Genomic DNA, 23,717 nt, shown 5'->3' on the forward strand with positions numbered 1-23,717 from the left:
GTTTCCGCCCAGATAAAAACCCAATTATTGCCTGTGCAAACCCTGTTCCTTTGCAGCCTCAAAGCTGGGTATACAGGTACAGACATTTTTAGGTGAGCTAACAAAGTAACTAAATAACCAGTTATTCAGGCAATGAACCAAAATGGGCTTCACGGAGAGAAGGTAGGAAGTGAGGCAAACTAAGGACTAGATGAAGAACTTCAACATGGCTGCCTTTTGGACTTTCTGCTCGTCACTGGCATTTCTTTGATACGTGATTTTCAAAGCAGGTGTTATTCTTATTGCAATCACATTGTCACACTCCATTATGAGGAAGCAATTAAGCCCATAATAAGTTAAGAGGTGATGTTTTCTCCTTTTTTTTAATCTCACACAACTGTTGATTTGTTAGCTTTTGAAAAGAGATAGGAATTTTTCAATTACATCCTGCAAAATACCTTTTTTCATTCTGAGTGTTTGAAAAGCAAATGTATCTTGGATCCAGTGCTTTTGTGTTTACAAATCTGGATATGATTTAGTAAGCTTTAAAGAGATAGCAAACGCATAGTAAGGAAATCAGATTTACATAATTTTCTGCTTGCTTACAGAACACAGCAGTTGAGATTATCTTTTACATTTGGGAAGACTGTTTTAATATGATAAGATGAAATACCACCTACAGAACACTTGATCTTGCTAGTTTGACTTCTTAAAATAAATTATGGGCTGATTTGTCATAGTGACTTTTAACATAAATTGCTATTATAATCTAAAGCAGCAATTCTAAAGGAGACTGCTTTTTCACTTCATCTACATAAAAAGATTTAGGTTATTTCTGCATTTATTCTTTCCTCTCTGCAAGTTATTTGCTGTAACTTTACATGGCAGGAACAACAAAAATCCATGCTTTGTTCATTCCATCCATTCTTCTATTCATACACGGTAAGTAGCAAATCACAGCTTAAATGGAGAATGGCACAGGTAAAAAAGTATGTTGGCTTTAACTTTTGTATATAAAAAAAATGTTTTTTTAGAGGAGCATGTGTGTGCTTTGTTCCCCACTGGAACCACAATTAGATTGCAAACTCAGGAAATAAGATGAGCCCGGGGCTTTACCTTTATCTTCTACACATTTATTCACTCACTTATCCATTCATTTGTTTATTTATTTACATATTCTTGCTGCTTCAATAGTTACTGTAAATAATGAGTGTTATAGTCCAAACATCTTTCAGCTCAAGGAGTGTGAATTGCTAGAAAAAGAGGAGGTTACACTAAGCCAAAGGACTCTAAAGTCAGACCCCCTTCTGCAATCAGGAGCCTCTGGGGAATGTTTGATGTTTTTCGTCCTGATTTTTGCTTTATGTTTTGTGAGCATTATGCTTGACTAAGCTTTCTGTCACTGTCTCTAAATTCTATTTGTCTACATTTGCCACGGTACCTATTTTCTGTAGCATCTGTATTCATTATTTGACCACAAAGGAGTTAGAAAATAAGCATGGTTATGTGCTTACTAGGATTAGTTATTCATTGATAAGTGTTCAGATTCAGGCATTTTACATTTAAACAGTGGGAGGGGGGAAGTGCTCACAGGGCTTCTGGTCAAGCTTTTTTTCTGTACTGTGGATAGAGATTACATACATGTACATATTATCTCATTCAGGGCTCAGCATGAATTGGAGTAATCTTGGATTTATAAGTAGCTCACAATTATTTCCTTTCAACTGAAAGGAACAATAGAACTGACCCCCTGGAGTCTCTGATTGGAGGCTTTGTTTTTATTGTTTGCAAAGGTGAGGAAAGGTTTGTATAAAACACGGAGAACAGACAGAGTTTAGGATTGTAGAATGGCATCTAAACAAAAATTTGAAGTAAAGACAGACACATAGGTTCGAACAAAGATGTATTCGAAATTATAAGAGAAATTCTGCCCTGTCAAGGCTTCCCGTGCTATATGTGCCCCCCAACCCCCACCCCGCTCCAGGAAGAACTCAAAATGCCACAAAACACCTTCTGGGAATTAAGAGCTCTTCTATGTGCTGCTCATTTGGTGCTTAGTCATTTCACCTTGATGTATCTTTTGGTCTTCCATTTCTAATTCGGACCTCTTTAAGCCTACATTTGCTCTCAACAGTTTGTGTGATGTGTCCCAGCGTGAAAGAAAATCACTGATTGCATTCATTTTCTATGGCTATGAAAGAATAGCCACAAATGTAGTGGTTTAGAGCAACACTTCTTAGCTCACGGTTCTAGAGATCTGAAGTGCCGTGTGGCTCAAAGGGATTCTCCATGGATAATCTCACAAGGCTGACATCAAGGTGTCTATGAGCTCTATGGAAGAGCCCAGGTTCAGGTTCATCAAGACTATTGTGAGGATTCAGAGGGCGCCTGGGTGGCTTAGTGGGTTAAGCCGCTGCCTTCGGTTCAGGTCATGATCTCAGGGTCCTGGGATCGAGTACCGCATCGGGCTCTCTGCTCGCAGGGAGCCTGCTTCCCTTCCTCTCTCTCTCTGCCTGCCTCTCTGCCTACTTGTGATCTCTCTCTCTCTCTCTCTGTCAAATAAATAAATAAATCTTTAATTTAAAAAAAAAGAGGATTCAGTACCTTGTTGTTGTAAGGTTGAGGTCCTCATTTTCTTGCTGGCTGTCAGACAGCTCACTGTTCCTAATGGTCCCTTGCCTTCCTCAACACCTGGGCCCTTCTGTCCTCAGGCTGGCTCCCCCTCGGTGTCTTAATCCCAGATCTACTCTTTTGCCACTAGGGAAGAAAACTGTCTGCTTTCAGAATGACTCATGAGACTAGGGCAGGCCACCCAGATGATTTGTATGTTTTCAAGTCAACTGACTTTAATTACATCTCGAAAATTCTTTCACAGCAAAGCCTAGGTTAGTGTCTGATCAACTGGGAGATGGGGGAGTACCTGTAACCCCCTGGCAGTTCTGCACAGAGTAGATACTATAGAAATATCTCATAAATGAATCCACCAACACATGAATAAATGGTAAAAGAGACACTTTTAGAAGTCATATAACTTACCTTGCCAATTACTGATAGATAAAACTGAACTTCCAGGTGATTCGAATTTTATTTCACCAAAGTAAGTTATTTTTGGTCATTTACACTTTATCTAATAACCATGATTGAGTTGATGGATCACCTGAAGGCATTCCATTCTTTGTTTAACAAATGACAACAAATTTAAGAGACATTGTTTTTCTTTAAAGACCCAGTTATCAGCCTTGGGCCCACATTGCTTGTATAAACTGATTTATGCATCACAAAGCATAGTCGCCAACATTATCTCCTTCAGTGCTCAATATAACCAGTAACCCTGTCCTAGAGATGGAAAAAAACCGAAGCTCACGGTACTTCAGTATTTTGTTGAAGGTCTTTAATTCTTTGTACTAAAAATTTTCTAAAAGCAATTAACTTTGAAAAAAAATATACATGGGGGAGGGAGTCATAATGATGTAATTAAAGAATTTAAAAAAAAAAAAAAAAACCCACTCTGGGCAGTCCTGTACATGCCTTGCCCAAATGTTTGGTAATTATAATGCAATTGTTATTCTACTCTATATTTAACACTGGAAATACAACTCCTCAGGAGTTAAAATAGTAAGTTATCTGTGTCAAGTAGAAGAGTCTAGTTTGTCCAGCATTGTCTAACCAGCTGGAAAAGGACATCTCTCTGTTCTTTACCTACCAGGGAAATGATGACAAGGTGGTATCTTCAAACGAACAACATGCAATTAAATACCTTTAATTGGCAGCTAAGAAATAGTGATTTGATTTTCCTTCCAGGATTTTCTAGTTTCTCCTTATTTAAAAAAAGCTTTTTCAATCTATTCTTTTCATGATTCAGTGATCTGGAGATTAAACCATGTGTACTGACTCGAGGTTTCATTTCTATAACTTAAACCCAAAAGCAACTCAATGGCATAAAATTGAATGCATGAGTGAATGAATTGAAAATGAATTAATTGAGTATGCATTCTAAGATACATACTCAAAAGATACTGGAATTACTAGACTCGTGTAATTTAGTAAACATACCTGGGAATAGAAAAGGATTCCAAATATCCAATATGAAGAGATGTATTTGCAAGGCTCCAGGATGAGTATGCTTATGTTTCTGCTGATATTTTTAATCATAGGGTCTCCCTAGACCACTCTTTTCCCCCAACATTGTTTAAGTTTGAATATCTTTTCCAACACTCACTTTGCTGCTTCTCAGCCACTCCCTTTCACTTACAACATCCTTTTCATAATACGTCCACATCGTATTTCACTTCATTGTCAGCAAACAATATAAAGTAAGGCTTCCCGTGGGTTTTCTGTACCTGCTAAACCCAGATTTAGTCTGCAGTGGTTTTCATAGTTCTATAAATGACTTTGAACTTGACTGAGGACCCTATCCTTAGCACTGAACTGTGAGGTTTCACAGGAATTGCCACCTTGTTACTTATGAAATAAAAATGGCATTATGGCTGTCTTAAAGAAGAAAAACACTCACACAAAAACCATTATGACAAATTGAGGAATATTGAACTAGTCAATTTGTGCATTTCATTGAACATTCTGAACCATACAAATTTGAATGAAGCTTTCAATACACAAATAAGCCAGTTCTGTAACAATAGACACTGCCATTATATATCAGACATTATGCATAGTGCAACCAGCTGCATCAAAAAGATGGGGGAATTGGGATTTGTTTTCATTGTTAAATTGAAATCCAAGAAAAATTATTGTTGCTCTGTAATAAACAGGAATGCTGCTTAATGAAAAACTCTATTTGTATTATTGGTGAGTTTTCTGTTCCTAATTCAGACACGAGGATAAAGCTGCTCTATTACTCTTTATAAGCTGGTAGCTGCCATAATGCTTAAACTCATCAAAGGATCATCTTGTTCATATGTGAAGAATATCAGAAGAACAGTTTAAATAGGATAGACAAGAACTAGTTTAATATAGGAGGAGATTCTTGTAAGATTAGTAGGAACATGCATAGCGCTTACTGCTTCCTTTTTATATCCCTTTATCTTCAGAAAAAAAAGCGTAACAATGAGATATTAACATTTAATATCTTTTTCTCTTTCCAGTGAAGGGAGAAAATAATCATCTGTCTTTTCTAATTTTAAGATTAAAAGAAGTACATCCAAGTGCAGTTATATAGCCCAAACTTTTTTATAAAACATGTTTCTAAGAATACACAAGAAAGGAAGTGACTTCATGGTTGCTTTCCTTAAATCTTGCACATAAATTTACAGGGAATTTTAGAAATTCACATTTGACGATTAAAATGATGATAAATTTCCTTTTTAATTGTGACTATAATTAAGTTTAGTCTGAAATGGAAAATGCATATTAGAACACAGGCATTTAAATGTGGGTCTCTGATTTCACTAGCAATTCCTCTTAGGTATGGATATAATAGGAAAGTAGAAAAATGTTACTGCAATAAATTGACATGTTTGTACTTTCGTGGGGTTTTTTGACACATTTGTTTTTACACTAGGCTTTGCTTTCTAAGAATCTATGGTTTCCTGTATTCTTTTTTCACTTTTTAAGTTTTCACGTCTTGACTTCAAGCATAAATATTAAAAACAAACTACATTTTATGCAAAGGGGCCAAATTTGTTTATTTTCAAATTTCATGTGTACCTTTGAGAACCTGACAAATCAGGACAGTTTAGACATATATGCAGAATTTTATAGGTACTTATTGTTTTGATTCTAGGCAACATTCTCATTCTCCTTGATATAAACTAAAATTAACTACTCATAATAGATTCTAATATGAAAATTATCCAAATATCACTAATCTTTTTTATTAAAGATTTTATTTATTATTTATTTATTTGAGAGAGAGAGAGAATGAGCAGGGGGAAGGAATGAGGGAGAAACAAACTCCTTGCTGAGCAGGGAGCCCCAAGCAGGGCCCAAACCCAGGATCCTAGGTCATGACCTGAGCCAACAGCAACCACTTAACCAAATGAACCACCCAGGTGCCCTTCTAAATACCACTAATATTTAATCAAGAAATATTATGGGCTTTATATGATTGATGCATTTAAAAAAGTCCATGTGACTACATTATGAGATGTACATAAAACATACATTGACTATAGATCTTGGAAATTACTTCAGACATTTGATATTTAAAAAGATGATGATCACTTCTAGCCTGTATATAGAAAAAACTCATTTTGTATTTTATTGGTTGAAATGACTAAAGTGGTGCATAACTGTTGGATCATTTACTAGACTATGAAATTATTTTGATACTATATTTAGGGACATTTTAAGATTCTATTTGTTATATTCAATATCAATAAGCAGTGAAAGGTATAGAAATCTGAAACAAGACACTAAATAAATGAATGTGGGCAGTGCAGTGTGCTGGATAGGATACCAAACTCAAAGTCCAGAGAACTGAGTTAATCCTGTTGTAGGTATTCCCTCCCTAGATTTCAGTCCTTTCTGGCTTTAAAAGTGCAGAAGCCTGAAATGCCATTCTCTAACTAGATTTCTGATTTGATTATACATTGACAACAGAGAATAGAACCTCTCAAAGTTTCTTTTAACCCTAGAATTCTAATAATATATGACTTAGTGAAAATTAACCCTATTCTTCTAGATAGTTTTGTTTCTACTTGACATTAAAATGTTCCTGAAAACCAATGATTAGATTTTGTTCATCTTCGTATATTCAGCACTAACCACGATGCCTAACCCATAGTAGTGCCCATAGTATTCGTTGCATAAAGAATGTGATTACTGTTATAAAAGCCAGTTATTCCTAAGTTACTCATTTTCTGACTCACCTAAGATTAATTTTCCAGCTTGAGGGTTAAACATAAATATTTTGGTTAAAGATAGTAGAAAATAGTGCCAAAGTAGAGGCATCTCTAATGAACTAAATTTTGTCTAATGAAATAACAACCCTTCTCCTCATGATGTGTGATCGAAGAACTGTGAATATAAAATTATCAGCTGACTGGGGCTCCTGGCGGGCTCAGTCTTTAGCTTAGCATCGGGCTCTTGGTTTCAGTTCAGGTCATGATCTCTGAGTCACAGGATCCAGCCCCAGGGCTGACTGCACTCAGCAAGGAATCTGCTTGAAGATCCTTTCCCTCTGCCCCTCCCCTAGCTCACGCATGCGCGCGCTAGCTCTCTCTCAAATAAATAACAATGACTCTTTTAAAAAATTATCAGCTGATAGACTGAAAAACTCACTAATGCAGTCCTAGGAAGCCATATTTCTATTTGGTCAAAAACTCTTTTGAGAAATAATGTAAGTGGCTAAATCTATAATATCCATAAAATGAGGCAGAGGTAAGGGATTCTGAAGTAACACTTTAAAACATTCCCACTGCTCTTTTTAAAATACTTTTTCTGGTGTCCAGAAAAATTATGAGCCATATATTCTATTTTGGGAGAAGGAAGTTACTAAACATCCTAAAAATCAATATGAATCCAGATTGTGTAGTGTGTCCAGTGCTAGGATCACTATGCAAGTGTGCTGGTCTTTTTTTCTTTTCATCCTTTGTGGGACCATCCTTTGGACTAAAATACCCTAACATCTGACTTTTGCATGCATGTCCCCAAGTTCCTTTCATAGGAGCTGTATTTCCCATTTTCCCATCTTACAAGTCGGATCACCTTAGGCAGAAAATGTAAGGCAGGCTGGAGCTTTGAAAAAAGAGCATTTCAAGGTTGTAGGGAGAGCAGTATTTTATAGTTAAAATCATAATAAAAATATAAGAACCATGGGTGCTTTTAAATATTTAAGAAATACAATAGGAGACAGAACTTTCATTAGTCAATGTTGCTGGTGTAGCAGAAACCAAAATGATAATAGTGTAAAACAGTGGGTAATATTCCTAGGATAAAATCTATGAGGAAAAAATCAGATTTAATTAAGATTTTAAGACCCCCTTTACATTATTAAGGGTATGTGCCTGCTAAAAATGTAATTAATGCAGACCTCATAAAAGTGATGCTATGGAATTATCAAGACCCAGGAACCCAGGAAGAGTGGAGGCAAAGAGATAGGATAATTACTTTCAATCGATTTAATTATCCAAAACTAATTTATTGTACACCTACTATGCGCAGAGCACTATACACTGGGGTGGGGCATGTGAAAGTACCACACCCCAGACATGGTATTTATAACCTGTTGTTCTCTTCTTCATACAAGAGTGTTATCTTTGTGTGAATCCTCCCAAAATGAGTTGCTCACTTACAGGTGATTATTTTGGAAAGGAATTTCAAGGAACACTGGTAGGAGACTGGAACAAGTTAAACAGAGAAAGAGGGGAAGCCTGTCCAAGAATGTGTTATTGAGCTGGTCCCTGCTATGGGTCACTAAGCTCCATCCCACTGGGAACCCTGTGAGGGGCCATGTGGAATGTATCTCAGAATTGTTTGCCCTGCATGCAGCTGGTTGTCATAGCAGCAGCCAAAGTAAAAGGCAGTGAGAGGATGGAAGGCAAGATACAAAAGGTGTGTGAAACAAATACATTTTGCAAATGTATCTCTTGCGGAGATAAAAAGAGCAGTTATTCATTAAGCCCTTATTATGTGTGGTCATTGTGCTAGTCACTGGGGAAGGGGAAAAGAGAAGTAAAGAAAGATGAAAAAATCAAGGTCCCTGTGCTTTAGGAACTTGCAGTTTAGGCAAGGAGGTAAGTGAGAGAGAACAAGGCAGTGAGCTAGGACTTGGAATAGCAGTTGAGCCTCGAGGGAGGGAGCAAGTAATGGTTCAAAGGACCAAGTATGTTATCACAGAAGTAACCTTTGAACTAAGTCCCTAAGGAGAAGTAAAATCATGTGAGACTGAGCCTAGAAATTTGGTAGGGGATTCTGAGTAGAAGAAATATGGACTGCAAGCCAGAGGAGTTAGAGTACAGTTTGGTCAGAGCACTGTGATCTGCTTAGAGGAGTTATATACTGAGACTGTAGTCTAGCACACAGAACGGTATAGCAAATATAGTTATGTGCTCAGTGAGTATCTGTAAGTACTCAAGCATTACTTGTGTAATGAGTGAATTTTCTTTTTTTTTTTAAGATTTTATTTATTTATTTATTTGTCAGAGAGAGAAAGAGCACAAGCAGGCAGAGTGGCAGGCAGAGGCAGAGAGAGACGCAGGCTCCTCGCTGAGCAAGGAGCCCAATGTGGGACTCGATCCCAGCACCCTGGGATCATGACCTGAGCCAAAGGCAGACACGTAACTGACTGAGCCATCCACGCACCCCTCATTTCAGATTTCAAAACCAGCTTGAATTTCTTCTAAAAGTTGATTGAGTTGCATTTGAGCTGGGCGCTGACATATGGGCACTGTTCTAACATGTAGAGATGCAGAAAGCCATCCCAGATGAAGGAAGAGCATGAGCAAATGTACAAAGCTGCAAAGAGCCCTTCCCGCTTACTGTGACCAGCGCAGCCCATGGCAGACAGCAGCCAGGGTAGGACTGGAAAGGTAGCTTCGGGAAAGTTTCAGGAAAGGGTCTTGAATTCTATACAAAGTCGTTTGGATTTAATAAGGTTTCTTAAATAGCCGAAATATAATGGTAATGATTAGAGAATCATTGAGAATAACTGAAAATCAATCTGGAGCATAACAAGTGGAACAATTTAAGTAAATCAGAACTACGGGGCCAGATAATCACTGACCTTTATTGCATTTGAAAAGCTGAGGAAAAAAATTGGAAGGTAAATGTAATATTCCAAAGAATGAAAAAGATAATCAAACCTTATGAAATTCTTGATCCTTAATGCTGAAAGAGCCATGTTGTAGAATAACAAAAGAAGCTGCTTTAAGATTATGTTCCCAACACAAAAGAGGAAAAAAATAAAATTGAAAAAATAAGAGAATCCAATCATTAAAGCTCCAAATTTAACCACTTACATAAAAAGTTAAATAATTTTACACCCACATATCCACACATATAAAATCTTAAAAACTCATTCAAGTTGCAAAAAATGTTTACCGGTTTTGCAATTTCTCCCACTTTTTACCACACTAGCAATGTCACATTGATGATACAGCTGATGGCAGTGACTATTAGTGACCTTAAGAACACAGCTGGGTTTCTATTTTTACTTCTGTAAAACCCTCTTTTCTTCAGCTAAATGATGCCTTAAAGGCCCAAACGAAAATCTATGTAGCCAAGGCGATTTGTATTGTATGTTTGTATATAAATTTCACAGAACAAAGCCAGCTTTGGAAACACATATACATACTCCCACACACATACACACACACGCACTCCAAAATATGTAATGATACTTATATAGAAACCTGTTTTCAAACCAACCAAGAATAAATAACTAGGCTTTACCCAAGTTCAAAGAAGCATTTAGGGCTATACAAAATTACCTCTCTAGGCAACACACTTCAAACCAGAGCTATTATAGATTCATGTAAATCACTTCTGATCTGCTAAAAATGGAGTAAACAAACAAGCGAAAGATCCACACATTTAGAAGATATTGATGAACAATTCAGGCTCTGAAACTTTTTTCAATGACTATGAAGGACAGAAAAAAGGGCGCAGAGTTTGTTTCTATTTGGGTGATTGCTTACTTATTCTCTTTAGCTCAAATTAGAGGTAATAGTCTTGGAGAGTTTCATCTGGCTATTTGCAAGTAAAAGTATTTATCTACAAATAGGCAGATTTCTGAATATGGGTAATAACAAAAACAAACATATGTTTAAAATTCCTAATGTAGTTGATGCTGAGTACATAGGATTGTAGACTCTGAACTTCGGCAAAATGGCCATTCATCAAGCAGAAAAGGATTCAAGGATGGTGGTCTGCCAGAGAGATCGCTTAGGAGTTGCTAGGAATAAGCTGGTAGGAAATGCCATGAGTCAGAAAGAGAAAGGAATCATGTGACTTCTCTAGCCATTCTCCTCATTGTTTATAATATAAAATAAAGATATTTTCTGTGAAAACAGCTGTTTGACATTTTCATGTTTGTGAAGGCTCTTGTCTGTAGAAGATGTTGGAACTTCCTGAAGATAGGTATTCAGTGTTTGATCAAATGAAAAAATAAAGATCTAAAATGTGAGAATAAGTATCTAAATATAGATTTTCTATAACCTTGGGCCTTGATTTTGAAAAAAAGAAAAGTATGCCAATGCACACTTGTTAGACTGTTTTTTTTTTCTAAATAAGATATAAAAGAAAGCTGATAGGCAAGAATTCAAAGCCATTTACCGACTCCTACCTTCTCTCCCTAAATAACAAGTGAAGCTCGCTTTGCTAGAGGCTCATCAATGAAACCTTACCCTGCCAGACCAAGAATGGCATGAAAAGTGCACCATGTTATGTTTACCTCTCTGTAGTCTAGGAAAATAGTCTATAGTACAATAAAGGTGTATTGAGTAAAAAGGAGTCTAAAAATCTAGATTCTTTTGTTAAACATCATTAGCCCTACCACATCATCACTATGCTACTCAGGCATTCCCAAACCTAGAGCCTCAGGGAAGAAGATCTTAAAGGGTCTACAGTACAGGAGCATTGATAGCCACCCAAAAAAAGCCTACCTCTGGAAATTACTGTGCCACTGGTGTGAGATGGTACATGAGAAGACAGGGTTTGTCTGTGCTGTGTCCTTAACACAACACATCCCACCTTAAGACCAACCTGGGCTCCTTGATTGCACAAGAAACAACACAAAAAGCAATAAGGAGGTGATGTCACCTGTGCTGAGACTTGTCTGCTTCTTCCAGACACCACAACCCAAAGTTGTACATTTAGTGGTAAAACATAACCCATTCTAGTACCCTTTCCTCCCCTAATCTCCCCCCAGAATTTAGGCAGAATTAAATGATGCAAAAAATCTGGGTGTGATCTGAATCTAGATATCCACTCCACCTGCTGATGGTGTTAAGGGGTGGGTATCGCTAACGAGAAGATTAAAATATCTTTTGAGCTAACGCCTCCCACAGTATGTAATGAAACAGAGTTGCACTGTCTTTTTAGATAGAATCAATGCTGCATAATTTCTCAGTAAACTAATGTGCAGTCTATTTTGAATCCACATTAATCACTCTCTTTTATAAGAAATCTAATTTAGGTGTAAATCATTCACTTCCCAGGTACAGGTTTTCTCCATAAAACGTAAGTTGAGGCCAGCTTTTTCTTATGGAAGCAGAGTTAATGTAACTAAAGTAACGCTACCTAAGATTTCAGCAAGAATTTTAAAACTATGACTCAAAGCTAGTTTAGTTAAACTTGAGTAATTTAAAGAAATTGCCTAGGCAAGTAATTGGTATTATACCAAAACTAAATATTTCACAGTTACATTTGCTTTTGCCTAAAAATAAAAACTAGAGCAATACAAGGGAAAACTGCCAAGACTGAAAATAATATGCAGCAGCTGTAAGTAATTGGGAGTGATAATCATAATTAGACAAGATGTAAGATGTGTGTTAAAACCCAGATTGGATCTTCCTGTTGACAACTAGGAGAGTTCCCAAAGGCCTGGACTCCACACCTAGCCCAGGCACTTCCGCTCCCGGCCTGAGAGCCCCAGAAAAAACAAACTCAACACTAGATGAGCCATGAAACCACACTCTAAATTCCATGTATCATGGGGGGGTGTGGGGAGAATGGGGTCATACTTCCTGGCCTCAAGGATTGTTCAAACCAGAGGAGACTGGACAATTATCGAGCAGCAAATAGCATTAATAAAAGTCCTTCAGAAGAAGCCAAGATAATGAAGAGAATAAATATGTTTGCAAGATAGACAAGTTTGTAAGACCAGAGAAACACTATTTAATCAAGTATAGATTAAGAGTGGGGTCAATATTCTTGTTCCATGGGAAACATCTCAAGCTAAGAAGTAAGGTTCATGGGGGCAGGAGCAATTCCTCTTTTGCTCAGAGAATGACTCAGAGAATGCCTAGCACACAGCACACACTGAATTGGCCTAATAAGTGAGGGAATGAGAAGTGTTTAGATAGTACTCGAGGGAGTGCACATCCTGTGGCAGATGCTGTATTGGGTACTTCAAAGGTAGCGACACAGTTTACCTTTATGATAGCTTCTGAGATACACCAATCCTCATTTGCAATGAAGATACTGAACTAAGCACAGTTAAGAAATGTGTCCAGGTTAGTCCAGCTAGAAAGACGTGGAACTAGACTTCAAACCAACATCATCGTCATCTGGATCCACAGTCCCCGGATTATGCATATTTAAAAATTAGAATACCTTAAGCTTTACTAAGAAAGTGAGTAGGATAACAATCCGCTTTTTCTGTTGTCTTAAATTCTTACCTACAAGAGACACCAAAGAATAAAATGGTGAACATGAAAACATCTAACACAATACTCGAAGGCCATGTATTCTCTCTCTCTCTCAACTCTTTCAAATTCTTCATCCTTTTGTTTTCTTCCTCCTTTTTTTTTCTTTGTCCTTTTCTTCTCAATTCAAACCTCTTATCCTTTCTACATTCTTCTCCTTAAGACCAGAGACAATTAAACAGAGAGTAGGAAAGAAACACAGAACAGTTTTCCTCTCACATACTTTGTCTTCAGAGCAAGGAATCATAGGAACAGCTGTTGAAATAGGGAATTTTATCGAAGTTGTTTTGAATTAGACAAATGAATATTTAGGAATATCTTCCCACATTTATTTCAACTGAAGTCTGTTGAACACATTTGATATAAGGTTTGGATGCACACGTTATAAAGATGGATGTTCCATAACTTCAACATGCCTATAGTCCAGTGGAAGAGAAATACATAACTTATTATAAGTTAAAAAGAAACTGTTTCTGAAGTCAGATATAAATGGAGGACTAAAAATTCTTTTTTTTTTTTTTTAAAGATTTTATTTACTTATTTGTGAGAGCATGAGAGAGGAGAAGGTCAGAGGGAGAAGCAGATTCCCCAAGGATCTGGGAGCCCGAAGCGGGACTCGATCCTGGAAGGCCGGGATCATGACCGGAGCCAAAGGCAGCTGCTCAACCAACTGAGCCACCCAGGCACCCTGGAGGACTAAAAATTCTTAAAGAGATTAGGGGAGCCTCGTGGAGTAAATGGTATTTTAGATATTTAAGGATGAGTAGGACCTTGGTAGATAAAGAAGAACAAGAAGGAAAGCCATTCCGCCATTGTGCAAATGACAAGGAGTAAAGAAAATACCCTATGTGTTCAGAAAATGGCCTGTGTGAGTAGAGGTGAGAGTATGTATGAATCTGGATTAGTTGTCTAGAACCAGATAACAGAGGTCCCTGGGTGCTGAGCTATAGTGCTTTGGCTTTCGTAGCAGTAGGTAATGGAGACACTTGATGGTCTGTGATTAACACAGGCTTCTCCTCTTGCCTCCACTAGTATGATCTATTTTCTATTGAATAGCCAGGTGATCATTTAAAAATGTCAGCTGGACTCCTCTCCTCAGAATTCTCCTATGGAGATTTTGAATCAAATCCAAATTCTCACCATAGCTCCACTAAACCACTGATCATATGCCCTCACCCTCCTAATTTTCTTTAGGATGAGTAGCAGTATGATATTCAGACGCAGCGAAAAACATGGCAGAGAATATACAACAGATCTGACCATGCCAGAGGCACCACTGTCTGTCTCCTAAGAAATCCAGGACTATATTTGAGGGGTATAGGTTCATCTAAACTCCCTTTCGTTTGCTGCAAGAGGATGGTGCTATGAAGTTTGATGCCTGCTCTTCCCCCTTATAATTGGCCTTATGATCTGTCTTCTTGCTCAAGTGCTGAAGGGAGGTACACTGACTCTATACAGGTCTTAGAAGGTCATAAGTCTAAAAGCATGGAGAGAAGAAAGACAGTAAAACAGTGATGAAAGACAATATTCTTCTGAAAAAAGAAGTCAAGTTATTGTGTCGCTTTATGTGCTTATTGTCAGATTGGGAAATGGATATGAAATTTATCATCACTCAATAAATATTTATTGAACACTTACCAAGTACCAGACTCTGTATTCTGTAACAGTGATAAAAGACATATATAAAGAATCTTGGCTTGAAGATACTCTTGGCTGAGTGGGGAAAGACAGGTATGTAAACATGATGTGATGGATATGTAAACACAATATCAAATATGCCAAACTGATATGGCATGTGGGACTTTATAAAAACCTTTCTCTTTTTAAAGTGTATGATATTTGAACTGAGTCTTCAAGCTAATATCTAATAGTGAGCTATTATTTTCTTGAATTCTTAACATTTTTTCTATAATTTCTTAAATAGCTGATTGAGATGCAACATGCCAAACAACTGGACCAATAGTACTGAGACCCCTAACTTTAGTACCTTTAGCCTGGTGCTCTCAGTCACCCGGTTAACAAGTCACACACACTACAAATCCATAATAAATATCAGTCAAGGTTATATAATCAGACTAAGGTTATACAATAATAGGATACCCCAAGTAAAAGGACTACTATGCCCCCATTTTATAAAGTGAGATATATATGTACTAACATGTATATATCATTGCATTTCTTAAAAAATACTTGTATTTGTATCTGCTGTCTGGACTACTTACCTGTCATGACTCCTTAGGAAGCCCTCCCATGTTTGTTCATTATCCTTACAATTATATATATCCTAATGTTCCATACATGCCTTTTTATTTATACCTCCAACTATAACAAAACTTTCCTAAGAGAGGAGATTGAGTTTTATTTACCTGAGCCTATGTTCCATCTCCAGCACATGAAAGATGCTCAATATATATTTAAGGAGAATAAATCATGATACATGACTTAGCATTAGTTATCTGACCAAAAATTCCCTTGACTGTTATCTGACCAAAAATTCCCTTGACTGACTTTACTCTTTGCTTTTTGGCTTCCTAATTATCAATAGCTATTCTACAGTCCATTTCCTATAATAATTGCAGTCTAATGATGCAGCAACAGGTTCCTATTTTATTTTGGGACTAATGGAGTATTGCATCTACAAACAACTAAGAAGTACAATGGGAAAAAGATATAGTTAAAAAGCATTATTTAATTTAAATATATTACTGACATATCTTTCTCATGTCTAAGACAATAGGAGGCTGAGTAGAAGATAAAGGTGCACTGGGGGAAGAGGTGGAGTATATGGAATTGAGAAACAAAAGGACCATCCCTATCTTATTAGGTAGTATATATTCCCAGTGGCTGGCACCTAATTTAATTAGTATTTCTAAATGACTGAAAGATGACGTATTGTAGATTCTCTGGCCTATATGCAAGTGACTTGCTTCAGAGGAGATTTCATTTTGTAAAAGAGAAATACTCCTTTTAACTCTGATCATTTCATTTGTTTAATGGAATCATTCATTCAAGAGACATTTCTTGAGCATCTACTTTGCCACTCTCAGTGCATGGAAATACAAAGATAAATAAAACAGGACCTAGGAGGGCTCACAGTCTAGTGAGATAAATAGATATGTATATGAATATACATATACATACATATATACATACATATAGATACATATAGATACATACATATAGATGAATGCATCTTTCATCCCCTATAATTTCTTAGAGATATAAACAACGCAATTTATTCTTCTTGTAATATGGAAATATAGTCATTGGTGAAAGTTTCATTAACAAGTATGATAGTTCTATAAAAAGAAATATACATGGGTTGTCTAATGACACAATAGGGTTATCTGCTCAGCTTGCTGGAAGAGGGGGAGGGGATTCAGGAGAGATTGCCTCAAAAATGCGCTTTAAAGGATGGATAAGGAGTTTTCATGGTTCTTTCTACTTTACCCACTTACTGTACTATTTAATTTGTCATGATAATAAAAATTTTATCTTTGCTTTGTATGCCTGGCTTTTAAGATCTATTTCTTATTTATGAAATCATTTTATATGCTTTGCTTATTATTAGTCCTTTACTATTAGTCTGGTTTTATTGCATTCAAGATTCTTAAAAAAACAACAGCAAAATAACTCTTCAGTAGCTGTCATTGAGAAGGTAACAGACCAATTAAATATTTATTTATGTTTTAAAAAACAAAACACCTTTCTAGGTCTTGAACAAGAGAAAATAATTTAAGGAGCTTCATGGTTTTAAATTAGACGTCTTATATAACAGGACTTCAAAAGCTATGGGCTCAACAATAGGCTTTTTTTCTTCACCATCTTCTCATTTTTTAAAAACTCTTTTATGATGCGAATAGAAGCATTAAATAGTGCATTTTGCTCTGTGTTTACTAAAGAGTAGTAGTCTCAGTCGTTGAACTACATTCACTTGGACCCAACAAGTGTACCGTCAAGGAAACTTTCCTCTGCATAGATGAATGCATCTTTCATCCCCTATAATTTCTTAGAGATATAAACAATGCAATTTATTCTTCTTGTAATATGGAAATATAGTCATTGGTGAAAGTTTCATTAACAACTATCTTCTAGTAATTTAAACTCTGTGTGACTAAAACTGCTCCTGAAATTGAGTTATGAATTTGGGGGTGAAGTAGTATATTTTTTTTATTACATGATTCATTTTCTGTTAGGAAACATTGCTTGAAATCCAGGTTTTATTAAGGGAGGGTAGTTAAATGTATGTTGGTGGGGGGTTTTATTATTACTGTTATTTTTATGATGGTAAATGAGAATCGGTCTCAACCAAAGCTGAGCATGCCTGTAACATTCAATTTCTGGAACACGGTGTAATTCACGTTCCAAGAGGCAATTGTCCTCTTGTGAAATTAAGTGGAATCCATTCAGTAGATTCCCAAAATATTCCAAGCTTTGGTGAATCTCTAGGTGAAATCTCTTAGTGAAAATTTAACTTGACGCTTGGCCAAGTACTACATAATCTTCTCTATGTATGAAACTGTGATCTTTCCAATTTAAAAGTAATCATATGATTCAACAGCTCCAAATTCTTTAAAATCTCCTTCAGTATAAAAAAATAAATTCTTTTTCCTTACAGTTGGGGTCATGTTTTATCTGCCTAGAGTTCTAGTTTCAGTTTCCTCAACTCCAAGCCTCGAATTTCATGGTCCGGCAAGACTCATCTGCTAGAATATAGGCCATGCTCTCTTCTTTCTTCATACCTTTGAATAAATTGTTTCCTCTGCCCAAATGACTGTCCCCTTTAGTCAAACTCTCTGTGAAATCATCCCTCCCTTGCCCAGGCAGATTTAGATACAGAATTTTCTGTGTCACTCTAGTTTATACATCTAATACTCCTTGGATTATATTATAATTGCTTCAATATCTTTCTTCACCTAATCCCCCACCTCCCCCCCCCAAGAAAAGATTTTGAAAGAGAGAATCTCTTGTTTATCTAACATTCAGTGCAGTATTTGACCAATAACAAAGATGCACAAATATATGTATGTGTATATGTATGCTATCCCTCGTATGTGACATCTAAAAAAGCTGAACTTGTAAAAACAGAGCTAAATGGTGGTTACCAGAGTCTGGGGAGGGCAATCGGGGAGATGTTGTTTAAGTGTACAAATTTAGAACTAGTAGGTAAATGGCTGCTGGAGAACTAACGCACAGCACAGTGATTATAGACAACAATACTGTCTGTATTATAACCTCCAAAGTTGCTACAAAACTAGATTCTAATTGTTTCCATCACAGAAGAGAAATGATAATTATGTGATGTGATAGAGTTGTTAGCCGATGCTGTGGTGGTAATCGTGATCATATTGCAATTCATAAATGTAGCAAATCAACACTGTTGTACTCCTTAAACTTACACAGTGTTATAGGTCAATTATATATCCCAACAAAAATAAATGTTAAAAAATATATGCATGAACTACATATTATCCACTAATCCAAAAATTTACAATGTGTATAAAAGGAATAATAATGTTAGCTGTTGTTTAGTGACCACTTAGCCTGTGTCCAGCCCAGTGCAGTGGGCTGTATGTGCTTCATCTCCAATTCTCACTGCAGCCTGGCCAGGTGGCTTATCTTATTCCCCTCTTGCCCTTGAGAAAACTGAAGCTCGGAGCCGTTACTTGAATAGGCCACACATTGTCCTATAGCAGAACCAGATGTGAAGCTAAGTCTGTCTGACTCCAATGCCAGTGCTCTCCCCAGTACAGCCAGCTGCCTTTTGATTATTGTTAAGATCCTGAAAGACACAAATTAGATTTTGATTTAATCTTTTCCATTTCTTTCCAGCTCCAAGTACAGCCCAGTATGGAATTACCGGGAGCGCTGACGTTCTTTTCTCCTGCTGGTACCTTGTGTTGACACTGTCCTCTTTCACCAGCATATTCTACCTGAAGAATGCCATTCTACAATAAATTTAAAGACCCATAAAAGGCTTTTAAGGATTCTCTGAAAGTGCTGATGGCTGGATCCAATCTGGTACAGTTTGTTAAAAGCAGCGTGGGATATAATCAGCAGTGCTTACATGGGGATGATCGCCTTCTGTAGAATTGCTCATTATGTAAATACTTTAATTCTACTCTTTTTTTGATTAGCTACATTACCTTGTGAAGCAGTACACATTGTCCTTTTTTTAAGACGTGAAAGCTCTGAAATTACTTTTAGAGGATATTAATTGTGATTTCATGTTTGTAATCTACAACTTTTCAAAAGCATTCAGTCATGGTCTGCTAGGTTGCAGGCTGTAGTTTACAAAAACGAATATTGCAGTGAATATGTGATTCTTTAAGGCTGCAATACAAGCATTCATTTCCCTGTTTCAATAGGAGTCAATCCACATTTACAAAGATGCATTTTTTCTTTTTTGATAAAAAAGCAAATAATATTGCCTTCAGATCATTTCTTCAAAATATAACTAACACATATCTAGATTTTTCTGCTCGCATGATATTCAGGTTTCAGGAATGAGCCTTGTAATATAACTGGCTGTGCAGCTCTGCTTCTCTTCCCTGTAAGTTCAGCATGGGTGTGCCTTCATATAAAATAATTTTTCTCTTCATCTCCGACTAATAACAGGTTTTACCAAATCCTACAATTTGAAAGCAAAATAAACCACAAGATAAAGTCGGACTATATCCTATCTCTCAAGAACAAAGGAGCTGTTAGACTCTAAAAATCTCATCCCTCCTTACCCATGGAGTGTGAGGATTTTGCCCCATATAAACTCAGTTGTGTAATGAAAATAATGTAATTAATATAGTGCAGGTAAATTTATTACAATATGTATTCTTGTAGTTGTAGTTGAATGTTGGATCCTCTTTGGGAAATAATTCCCTTCTAAATGACAGCACGGTCCATCCGAGAAATTGCCTAACAATACTACATCCTTTCCTTTCACTATTCCAAACCAAAATTTTTAAGATGGCTTGTCTGAAAGAACACAAAGTCTGATCACCTAAGATTACATGAGTTGGTGAGCACACCAGATTCATTTGGCTGTGAGGCAGGTAAGTGGGTGTGGTAGATACAGTGCTCCTGCAGACAGGGGCATTTTGCATATTTTCCACCTGAAAACATCACTCACTTGATAGTTGGGAATGAATGTTGTATAAAAGAAAATTTTCCAAAATACATTGTATCAAATATTCTGTGCTGGCATGCAGCAGATCAATCCCTGAAATAACTAATTCTGTAATAAAATCTTTCTCTGGAGCCATGTCAGTTCAAACAAGCAAGGCCAAAAAACAAACCACACCACCAAAATTACCATGCTTTATTTCTTCTTACATGATATTTGTAAGATGTGATCTAATGAAGACAAGACACCAGTGATTAGAATATCTTAAGATTATATTAATTATTAAATTATCATGGATATTTGTTTCTATCATAAAGAATGAAAACTACATTTTTAAATGAAAATAGTGTTACTCTAAAGTATTATGTTAGAAGAGTATTTTGATGGTTTTACTCTTTACTAAAGAACGACCTTAGTCTTGAAAGCCATTTTCCAAGTTTGACGAAATTACCAGTTTCACTGCGGAGACAGATTTCCACAAATAGTTCCCTTCTGCAAGTCATACTAATCACAAAAAAGCTACTAATAAAGTTAGATACAGGATATTTCATGGCCTGTGTATATCCTTAAGACATCTAATATTTTGCCCCAAAAGAAATGGCTTGAAAATCATGAATTTTTTTCAAGTAAAGCTTAGCCCTGAAGTACACCATAAATCTATTTTAATTAGAAAAAAGCAAATCCTAAATGAGGAGACATAAATATACAGTGTTTCCACAAAATGGCAATAATACGGCATAATGCTATTAAATTTACTCACTATAATAATTCATTATGTTATTTTGACTGATGTATTAAAAACTTTTTTAACACACATGACATTTTAATTTTTATTATTATTGATTTGCTTATTTAAAATATTCTTTGTGGAATTGGTGAGTAAACTATATATATATATATATGTATTGTTTTTGTATTGCAGCTTTAAAGTGGCACACTCCATAATAATCTACTTACTAGAAATAGTGGTGCTACCACAAAAGTGTTAACCATCAGTACCATTGTTTGGGAGAAAGAAACAGATCAAGAATGCATATTATACAGTGACCGCTTTCCTAGAGTTAAAGATACCTCCTCTTTGTAAGGTTTGTAGGGTAAATGTGAGGTAAATCAAGGTATAAACTATGGATGAACCAAATAATTAGTTCAAAGTGTTGTCATGATTCCGAATTTGTGGAGTCTGGTGTTTTTCCCATAGAATGTGACAGAAGTACAGTCATAGCCCAGTAGCTATATGTATTTGCCTTTATGTTAGAAGAGAATTTCTTGAGTGACATTTTAAATAGAGGAGGTATTCACTATGTTTTTCTGTATCACAGCAGCATTCCTAGTCCTTAGGCCCCTGAACAGAGTGAAACCATGAGTATTTATGAGTTCAATATTGTTCAAATAAGGCTACAGTATTTGCTTTTTTGTGTGAATGTATGCATATAATGTTCAAGTAGATGATTTTACATTTATAGACATATGAAATGTCTGATTATTCCATTTTATCAGTCCTGACTGTACAAGATTGTTGCAATTTCAGAATAGCAGTTTTATGAAATTGATTTATCTTTTGATCTAAAACAATTTTTTTAGCTATTCATTTCAGCGTTTTATTTCCACAAGTTCCATTTGTGGGACTCCTTTTGTTGCCCCTAGTTTTTTTTTGGTTTTTTTTTTTTTTTTTTGGAAAGAAAAACAAAAAGCAGTTGAAGAAAGAGAAGAGAGTGGAAAGAAAAGAAAAAGACAGAAAAGAGTGGTGATAAAGAGAGAGGGGGGAAATGGAGGAAGGAAGAACAAAAGGAAGGAAGGGAGGGAGGAAGAAAGGGAGAGAGGGAAGAACAGAACATTAGGGTAGTTGACTTAATTCATTTGCATTCTTGGTTTAACTGCCAGTGGTGTAATTATGTTTTACAATGATCCCATTCGAAACATAAGTCCTGTGACACCATTAAGTTCCTATTATGCAGCAATTATATAATGAAAAGTACTGCCCAAATTATAGTATTGTGTTTTTTGGGAAACACTAAAAGATTCGAGAAAGAATGTCAAACTTTAAACCACTTTTGGGGGTGTTTAAAATTTAAGTGAAAAATTAATGCTTCGTCATAACATTCAAGCTATATCTAGAAAGTAGACTGGAGAACTAAGAAAATTACCCAGGTAATTCAGGACAAAAAAGAAATTTCATGTATGTATATATATATATATACATATATATATATATGTGTATATATATATATATACCCCAATGTGTGAACTCAGAAAACTCTGAGAAATTTATCAAAGCCAATCATCTATATTGATCAAATTTACTGAAAAATTGTTAATTTATCCATTGTGCTTAGCTTTGTGACAGCCAAAAGTTACCTATTTAATCTTTTCAATAAAAATTGTTTTTTGAAATTCAGAAATGATTTAAAAAGAGGTCAGGTTTTTAACTATTTATTGAAGTATGTGGATGTACAGTATTTCAATAGATATGAATATGAATAAATGGTATGCCTTAAGATCCTTTGAATATGTATTTACTTTAAAGACTGGAAAAAGCCCTTCCTGTCTTTTAGTAAAACATCCATATTTCATAATCTGATGTAAAATATGTTGTACTGTTTCCAATAGGTGAATATAAAGTCAGTTTATCAATTAAAATACGTATTTGACTCATTTAAAAGCTTTATTAGTTTGAGAGAAAAAAGAAGAAATAATAATTTAAACATACTTCTGTTATTCCCTTCTCTATTTTCTGCTGCATTCACCATACTAAACTCACATCTTTCAGGTGCTCCAAAACAATACAAGGTGAAAATATTAGATACTACAATTTCAAAGGGCTCCATAATGTAGCCTTTTTCTCTGTTGCTGATTCCCAGAAGGTTTCACAAGTTGAACTACATCTAGCCTAAAAGAAGCAATTTTCTGGAAAGACTTAACTATCCATTATTTAGGACTCTCACCTGCCGAAATGCAACAAAGTTAGCCACAGAGACTGCTGATAAAATCCTGTTGGTTTTTATAGGTCAAGCACCCAAAAACTCAAATACCTCTGTGATTCAGGCATATAATATAATTTCATAAGACAGCTGGGTATAAAATGGAGAGGACGTACTCCACCACAAGGCATTCGGATATGACTTCCTTAAAAACACCCTGCTTCCCAAACAAAACACCATTTGGCTGAGAGCCCTTAGTTTGTGACTGCTATAAAATCCAAGTGAAAGACACCCCAAATGAATGATTTAAGCCCTCTTCTCCAAATCTGTCCATCTACAATGGTCAACCAAATGAAAAGGAATAGTATGGTAGAT

General features: G+C 36.0%; 1 protein-coding gene across 1 annotated transcript in view; it reads left to right on the forward strand.

Annotated features, from left to right (window-relative positions):
* NEGR1 (neuronal growth regulator 1) overlaps positions 1-23,376 on the forward strand; it is an 851,338-nt gene extending 827,962 nt beyond the window's left edge. Inside the window, exon 7 of the mRNA XM_032361613.1 lies at positions 19,137-23,376. Within this exon, the coding sequence (XP_032217504.1) occupies positions 19,137-19,261 (125 nt within the window). The 3' untranslated portion in view covers positions 19,262-23,376. The remainder of the gene's footprint in view (positions 1-19,136) is intronic.
* Positions 23,377-23,717: the final 341 nt, after the last annotated feature.

Source organism: Mustela erminea, chromosome 10, assembly GCF_009829155.1.
Source record: "Mustela erminea isolate mMusErm1 chromosome 10, mMusErm1.Pri, whole genome shotgun sequence".
Taxonomy (NCBI): Eukaryota; Metazoa; Chordata; class Mammalia; order Carnivora; family Mustelidae; genus Mustela; species Mustela erminea.